This window comes from Salmo trutta, chromosome 2 (assembly GCF_901001165.1).
Source record: "Salmo trutta chromosome 2, fSalTru1.1, whole genome shotgun sequence".
NCBI lineage: Eukaryota > Metazoa > Chordata > Actinopteri > Salmoniformes > Salmonidae > Salmo > Salmo trutta.
Window position 1 is genome coordinate 24,096,572 of NC_042958.1, and position 8,859 is coordinate 24,105,430.

Consider the following 8,859-nt stretch of genomic DNA (forward strand, 5'->3'; position numbering starts at 1 on the left):
GGGGACTGGGAGCTACTGGATCAATAACAAGATACCTACTTTTAGGTAAACAGTGGATGGCAAAAGTTCTCGAAAATAAGTTAACCAGCTTTCAATTCTCCTTTAACACACTCCTTTACTAACTCCTGGCTAGGAGTTGTATCCAAAAGGAGAAAAGTATTATGCTTGACAAAGCTCTTCAGCTCTTGCACAGACACATGTTGAGAGTATTAGGGATACCAGTTATACCTAAACCTTGAGGAATAGTTTAATTGTGGAGCCTATTACGGTGATTATGCATAGCAAATAATGAATGTGCAGCATAAGATTAGTATCAGAGCAAATGGGAAAGGATTTAGTTGCCTTCAATTTCTCCCTTACACCAATCTAGCTGTCCTGATCACAAGTATGTTGACTATATGTTCCCTTTCTAATTCTATTGGCCATTTGGAATAGAATCTCAAGACTATAAACCTAATGAAAACTTTGTTATCTGATGTAGAAATGCTGATTGGATGGGCTAGTTCTACAAGCCTGGTCCTATACTGTTGCAGTAGCCAACTCTATGACATGACAGCTGTTAGAGAATGGCACTTTCAACACCAAGGTTGTGGGTTCGATTTCCACGGAGGACCAGTTTGATAAATGTATGTAAGTCGCTCTGGATACGATTACTTAAATGTAAGAGTTGGCTACAGCAGATGGGACCAAGCTAGTTCCACTGATTATTTCCAGACAGACTAAAAGGAATGTTCAATGGAGATTATCCATCGAAAGGGTTTCTTAATAGAAGACTAGGTTTAATCCATGTCTGGGAAACCAGCCCTCTGAGTACGTAAACCGATCTGCAGCCCTGAAAATATGAACTATGTAATAAAGTGAGAAGATAAAAAAATGAAACAAAGCATAAGTCTGATAAGATTCTTATTATTCCAATAAAAAATACATTCATACAGAAATATAACAATTTTGCAAAACAATTTCAAATAAAATGTCATAAAGCAAAAAACAAACAATCTTACAAAATGATTTTTTTTTCTTTTTTTTTTCTTTGACAAAGATTCTGTAAAGAACAAGGGGCGCTGTGTGTGGAAGAGGAAGAGAGAATCAGAGTGCGTCCCAAGTAACATGCTATTCCCTATATAATGCATTAATTTTGAACAAAGCCCTACGGTCCCTGGTCTGAAGTAGTACTCTAATAGGGAATAGGGTGCCATTTGGGATGCAGACAGCAATGGGAAACTGTAGGTTAAGATGTAAGCAAACATGAGGCTTAATTAAGGCTCGATTATCACCTGAATGATATTGGCTGCTGTTCTGTTACAAAGACAGAAAGTCATTGTTCTATTTCTTTGCCACAAAAGTCTTGCTGTTGCTGGCGGTGTAATTTTATTGCAGCAGGCCGTTTCAAGTTGTACTCATCCTCCCTCTTACAACAATCTGATCTAAAATCCATGTTGTGGCCCTGCTACACTGATCTTGCTGCAATGTCAAATTCCTTTCCACCCACAAAGCATGGCATGTCCCTGATACTGAATAAAATATGTCTATGCACTTTGTTATATTTCAATGTTAAATCTCACCAATCCTTGAGTCTAGGCTTTTTTAAAAAATGACAAATATAACACAATAAGCTATCCTTTAACATTATTTTTTGGTCCCTTACCCTGCAAAAATGTCCTGAAGTCTTCAAATTATTTCAAGTGTGTACATAAACAATGAATCAGCTTCAAATGGGGAGGGAGAAAGATTTTTTTTCTTCTCTCTTCAGAATCCTGTTCACGTTGGTTTTGATAATAATGTAGCTGCCTGGACCAAAACAACGAATGCGGCTGCCCAGACGGGTCAATAGCAAACTCCCAGAGTCAGCAGTCCGTAATAAATTCTATGCCAGCAAAGCCTTTAGCAATTTATTACAGAGATGCAGTACAAGGCAAGGGCTGTCCAACTGGAGCTTGTTAATTACAATAAATCTTTAGGGTTTTTCCTCAGCTTTGGTTGCAGGGGGGGATATTGCCCTACACTGAGTCTGGGCCCCTGAGTTCTCTACAAACCCAATGTTAGAGCATTGTTGAAAGCAGCTACATCACCATCACATTCCTTTCAAGTCAGCCTTGTCTTTATGCAAACCACAAGTTCATGTCCTAGACTGTGTCTGAAATGGCACCCTATTCCCTTTATGATGCACTACTTTTGACCAGGGCCCTATGGACCCAAAAGTAGTGCCCTAAAGAGGGAATAGGGTGCCAGCCCAGACCTCGTCTGATCGTCTCATCAGGTTTTTTTGTACCTTTGAGCAACATTTTCACTTGATACCAAATGTGTATAACTACGTAGATACAGTACATACTACAGTGGTAGAAAATTGGGTTAATAATATACTGTTATAAGTGCTCTCTAAATGATGACTTGAAGTTATTTTATACAAGTCTTGGTTTGAATCGACTGAATGTACTATATAGATCATCGGGGTGCTATGCAATATAACCTAACAAGGGAGGATCTTTACTGTACATGCTATACACACACACAAAACACTATTCACAATCTACATAGGGCTAATAGACCTAGCAGTCTCTGAAAACAAGGAAAGGTGCAAGTAAGTTCATGTGAAATTGAGCCTTAATAAAGCTTTTCAATCACCTATACAACAGTGTGACCCCCCCGCCCCCCTCCAAGGAGTAGTCATCCATCCCACAAGGATAGCTCACTTGCATAAGGCACCATTAAGGTCGTCAACAGTGCATTACCAGGTAGAAAAGAAGATAGAATATACAAAATCAAATCCGATAGTCCTCAAGGCATCGATGAGTGAAAGAAAAAAAATAGCTTAATGAATGAATGATTCAGTTGCTAAGTAAGCAGTAGTGGTTTCTCAAACCAAAAAGAGAGAGAAAGAGAAGTACTGAAGTAATAATAATAATAAAAATCATCAAGGCTTTATGTACAATATTGTAACATTTAACCGTTCGTATTTAGCTGCGCTTTTATTGGAATCTATTTGCAGTCCTGATTACAGAATAACAGGAAGAGAGAACAAACCCTAGAACCATGCAACACCTGTCTATGATACTTAAGTTATAGTATAGTTGTGTTATACCTCTAAGCACACAGCTTATACAATGGACTAAAAATTTGCTTTGTAACTTGTAAAAAAAACAAGCTACGTAACACATTGCACATTTAGTAGCTGCACCAAACACCAAAAAAAGCTCCTCTCACTCAAGGACTCACATTGTGGAGTTTCTGCCCTGGCCTGGGTTGCTGAACGGGGGGGAACAAAACACATCACCCCCCCATACCACTCAACACCACAACCCCTCAAGGCTTCTGGTGAGAAACCCCAATCTTCACTCAGTCTCACTGCTGCTTGACAGTCAGGCAGGCAGTCACGTTCTCACAACTACAAGAAAAAAAGAATAAACTTGCTCCCTGACACCATTCAGTCCACAGCAACACTGGTACCAGACCGCCTTTGCTTCCCCCTCTTTGCACACAGGCCAGTCAACCAAGTCAGACATTCGCAGTGCACACATGCTTACCTCAGACAACCGTTTTTGTAAAGCAGTACCAGTGTATCAGTTGTCCAGGAGACAGTTGCTTCACCTCAAAAACATCATGCACCAACCACACATTCAACTCATTCATTCGTTAATTATTTTTTTTGTCTTTGTTTTAGTTTTTTTTTTGTCTTTTTCTTTCAAGTCCCTCAATTCAATTGGCTGCTTCCTTCTGTCTGTACATGATTTTGTCCTCTGTTGTTGTGGTTTTTGGACAGGCAACCTTCAGAGCGCCTTCCTTCTCCAAGGGGTCCATCCATCCCGGAGGCACTGGGTATGGTGCAAAATGGCATACTTTGGCTAGAACACGCTCCCCTAGCTCGCTCCTCTCAAGGGCAGTTCAACCATGAGGCTGGTTAGGAGACGACATTTCCTTTCGCTGCGTTTGTTAGTTTCACTAAACGGCTAACATCGCTCCGCTCCGACCTGCTCAGAGGTGTCTTTTCATGTGGAGGGCAAGGTGATCGGACCTGGAGAAACACCTTGAGAGAAAGAGAGAGAAGGAAAGTGTGAACAGGAGGGTACCTAAAAAGTAGTAGTAGTAGCAGCACTACTACAAAAACCAACAAGTGTGTCAAGGATACAAGTACAGATTCCAATTGAACATAAAAACAGCCTGACCATATAATTACATATTTTAAGAATTTCATTATGCATGACTAACCATTTTCATTATGCACTTGTTAACAATGCAATGCTATTCACATCACTGAATGAACAGACATCGTTACAACTCTAGTAGAACAATCATTCTTTTCTAACACTTGATTAAATGGTATCAAGAGGGATTGGGTAAACACTCAGGTGCAGGTGGTCTCTATTGTAGATAGCAGAGTGATGGAGCTTACCGGTCACAGTGACTGCATTTAAATGGCTTGGCCCCAGTGTGCTTCCTGAAGTGTCTGGTTAGCTCATCACTCCGTGCAAATCGCCACTCGCAGCCCTCCCATGAACACCTGTATGGTTTCTCACCTATAAAATAAACAACATAAAAACATTAATATTATGAAATGTATGTAATATTACACAATACATTTTTTACCTCCAGTCAATGTGAAAGAAAATGCTGTGTGCTAAGCTGAAGTCTTTCTTCTGGTCAATGACCTTTGGTAGTAAAGAGATAGGAAATGACCAGATGCGATGATGCAGCGGTAATCACTTGACAGTGATACAACTTCACTCAATGACACTTGGTCTAAATTCAAATGAACTGGTTACACTTCGCTTTCACAACGCAAAACATGTTTTGGAACGCAGAAAGTCCTTTATACACCGGACGCAATAGCGGTCTTCAAGGGTCAGAGCCCATGGAGAAAACCACACACGTGCAATTTCATGCTGCTAATAAAAAAAACAAGGGATGGTCAAACGACCATACAGGCCCCCACTCAACAGCCTCCCTTTTCCCATGGTGAAACAATCCGTTTTGAAGAGCCATGGCTAATGTTTGCATCCCAAATGACACCCTAGTCCCTATACAGTGCACTACTAGCCGTACTATGGCTCTGGTCAAAGTAGTGCACTATAAAGGGAATGGGGTACCATTTGGGATGCAACCCAAGTCCCTTGTATTCCCATGTGCACTGGGACTGCATCCCTCAGTGTGAATGCCTCGCCTCCCCTCCCCCACAGCATTCAGACACATTCCAGATAGATTAGGTCACAGTTTAGGTATCCAGTCATGTACGGCTAATAGTCTGAGAGTGAGTGCACTGTGTGGCACTCTCTCTGTGGCTGCATGAGGACACGCAATGAACTGGTTTTGGCTCTTTAAATTACATTACACAACTAGCTAACCAGAAAGGCAATACCATTTGGTTAAATAAAGAATGACAGTCAAATAAGACATTGCTTTTGTGTAACAGTGAGGAAGTAAGGAAACTTAGTACTATCACTGTCACTTCCACCAACAGGGTTTGTATTTTGCCCCAAGGTTATGCAATGCAGAGGCCTGGGGTGTGATAGCATAGGGAAATGTCTGCTTTCTCACCTGTATGAGTGCGTTGGTGTGCTTTTAAGTGGGAACTCTTTGTGTAAACCTTGCGGCATCCGTTGAAGTGACACCTGTGCACCCGTCTCCTCCCGTCCGGTGACGCGTCTCCACCAACCAGCCCAGACTTTGCCGAGTTCTTTCCGATGCCGCCTGTCCGGACTTTTACCGGCAAGGTCAATTCTGTGTTTACACTTCCCCAGCCTTGTGAGATGCTGGGTTCCGAGCTGACCTCTGGGGAGGATGGGGGAGTGCTAATGATAGAAGGGCTAAAAGGTCCAGAACCGGCCAGAACCGACCCCAGAGGGTTCAAGGTAAAGCTGTGTGTTGGCGAGAGCTCCACGGAACTGTCTGAAGCTTCGCTGCTGGCGTCAGAGTTTACACTGTTGGTTTCCAAGATCTGGCCATCCTGATTGTCCTCTTCTTTGACCAGAGGGATCTTTGGGTCAGAGTCGATCGCTTTATCACCGCAGGCCAAGATCAGCTTGCTCCAGAGGTCCTGCTCCTGCGGCTCCAACTTGATGTCGGATGTCGCTGAGACATAAGGCTCGCTCTGTAGATACCGCTCCAACTCCAAGCAAGTCTGGTTCAGGAACAAACAAAACAGATGTTTAGAATATATAGAAGAGATCACAGGTGTACTGCATTTCAGGGAGCTACCAGACCACCAACACATGAAGTAGTATCAACCTCATTGATGTTTTATGACAAGAGACTTATGCAACTTGTTTCCTTTGGCTCACAAGGCAGACCAGCTAAGGTTAGTCTGGGTAAACTACAGCTTCACACTAGTACGAAAACACATGTTCAAACAATAAATGGGCTCTTCTTGACCATCACATGGTTGTGACCAAATTTAAGCTAGCTAGGCTACATGTTTACATACTCAAGTTGAGCAGTCATAAACTGCATATCCTAAGTGGTGTGTGTGTGGAGGAACAGGGACTATATCCATTGTCAGTTCTGTGGTACAATGAATGACTCAGAGCACATTTGGTGTCCTTTTAAGGAAGCCACTGAACTTCCTGCTTCCCCAAGACTCATTCAGTTGCCACAGACTGACTGACACGATGCATTGCATGTAATCACATCCTTCCTACCCCCCAGAACTCAGTTTCTCAATGTTATAATACATTAATTCAGTTTTGATACTATATCTTGAGTATTCATAAAAATAAAGAGTAATCTGTTTGGAGGTATGGCAGCGTGTTGGTTTGACAAGAACAGTTGCAGAAAAAAAATTCTGCCCCAGGCAAAGCACATAATGCCCCTTCCACAATCTAAACCAATCATTTCCAGTTGCAATACTATCTTCTCATGCGCACACGAATTCGCACGGAATTGGTCACTGCTGACATTTGATAGTGTGGATATGAGCATACTGAAACCCACTGAACGACATGCAAATTAATGCGATGTGTTTCAGAGGAATATAAACCTTATGGTTGGTTCAAACTATGGTTTTGATAAGTAAAATACCCTTTCCAGTTCTCTTTGGTAAAAATAAGTTATTACATTTTTATATTTACCACTACCAGTCTCGACAGTATTTATTTGTGGCTGTGTTGAAAGAGTTAAATCTCTTATGGCAGCGAGGAAGAAGTTGGCTCCGTGCCCAACTCGCAAATGCCTGAAGGAAACTACTTGGATCGATTTCAATCACGTATGAACTGCAAATATCTTCAGAAAAATGACTAGAAACGAGGCCGCCCGTCATGATTAATACGAGGGGTCAGTTGTTACACTGTATTGGTGTAAATTGTATCCACTTTCAAAATTAAATTGTTGAATTGGCTGCATTCCGGTTAGACTACTTCATCAGATCCTCTTACGAACGAGTTCCGCTCCGCAGCATTTTGAACGACAACAACTCCGTTACTCGAACCAAATCATTGCTTTCAAATTCACTTCCGATATGAAGGCTACTTACAGTAGCATCGCTCAGAAACAAGCCTATAACATCGCTCAGCAATATCACAACACTACAATGCTGGAAATTATATTGGTCGGGTCTCATTCATTTCAAGTGAGACTCCCGAGCTGTCAAACACTGGCTCACTGAACTTGACTTGTGCCGTGCTTTGACGGGCAACAATGCTCTACTTCGAATCAGCCATCTGTATAAAACAAGATAAGAACATAGCTTGTGCATCTGTGGGTAACCGGTTAAATAACACGTTTAGTCCTCCATTCGGAGGTATCCCTTGAAATACGAACTACGCTTGGTTCTTTTTCGCATACTCTAGCACACGCGCCGAATTTGACACATCCAGCTAGCCACGGAATTCTGCATGTTTGTACGTTACTGACGCTTCTGCAATGTTACAATTCATGATCATCTACTACAAAACAAAAGTTGACACATTGATCATCTACATTTTGTTTAAAAATGAAGAAAACAAATGTTTGACACAAAGTGCTGTAGAATATCGTAACAACGTGTAATTAGTAGTATATAATGTATCCATTTGTATCAATTAATATTCGTTTGCACGTACTTGAACACATGTAGCCTATAGTCATGCCAGGCTAACAGCCAGTCTGATTGGTCACATTATCTTTATTTCAGTTTAATGAAACAGTTTCAAATGAACGGATAAAAATGTTACCTGCTGCCAGTAATCCTCCAAGGATGGTAAAGCTGAAAAGTAGCCCGTGTCATGTACAATCTGAAGTTCCTGAAAGATGCTGCACATGGGTAGAACATCCATTTCAAATCCCAAATGTTGGCTAAAGAGCTGCACTGAAATATTTTTCTTTAGAATCAAGATACTATTCAAAATATTGGTCAATCTCGAACAGGTAAGTAAGATCCTTGTTTTAATTTCACATGCAACCCTATCTGTAGCTAATGCAAATAGCACGCACTGCAAACAAGCGTTGTTTTGCTTCCCCGTTGGCAGACCACTGCTTACTGGTGATGAAGTTACTCTATTTGCAAACACTGAACTAAATGCGAAGCCCGTACCATGTAAACTTCCTTATTCAAACCTCGCAACCTACCTACCCCCTCGTGACAGCATTACGCTTTTGGAACGTTAACCAATGAACTCGAATCAGCTTGCCCGCGCGCATATGATATCACAACCAACCAATCATAATCGTCTCCTGACATAATTTGGTCCTGTCTCTTTTTTTATTGGTGAATTTGACTCGTAGTTCCTTCACATTCATTGGACAGCTATTTTTAGAAAAGTATATATATGTGTGATGTACTCTATTCAACTGTCAGCGAGTTGCCTCTCTCTGCATATTTCGCCACGGAGAGCGCATCTGAGAAGCAACAATTTTTCCTCTTTGTAAACAGTTTCACTGTGTAGTTGTTTGACA

The 8,859-nt window shown here is 41.4% G+C and overlaps 1 protein-coding gene across 1 annotated transcript; it reads right to left on the reverse strand.

The window, feature by feature from the left end:
• Positions 1–890: 890 nt before the first annotated feature.
• On the reverse strand, positions 891–8,529 carry klf6a (Kruppel like factor 6a). Its single transcript, XM_029699206.1, has 4 exons — positions 8,139–8,529; positions 5,530–6,112; positions 4,388–4,511; positions 891–4,021 (listed from the first exon to the last, which is right to left on the reverse strand). The coding sequence occupies exons 1-4, from the start codon at positions 8,238–8,240 to the stop codon at positions 3,970–3,972; spliced, it is 861 nt and encodes a 286-aa protein (XP_029555066.1). The 5' UTR covers positions 8,241–8,529; the 3' UTR covers positions 891–3,969.
• Positions 8,530–8,859: the final 330 nt, after the last annotated feature.

Coding starts and splice junctions, on each gene's coding strand:
- klf6a (XM_029699206.1), bottom strand. CDS start 8,240: ATGGATGTTCTACCCATGTGCAGCATCTTTCAGGAACTTCAGATTGTA. Junction 6,113..8,138: donor TGGAGGATTACTGGCAGCAG/GTAACATTTTTA, acceptor TTCCTGAACCAG/ACTTGCTTGGAGTTGGAGCG. Junction 4,022..4,387: donor AAATGCAGTCACTGTGACCG/GTAAGCTCCATC, acceptor CTTTCTCTCAAG/GTGTTTCTCCAGGTCCGATC.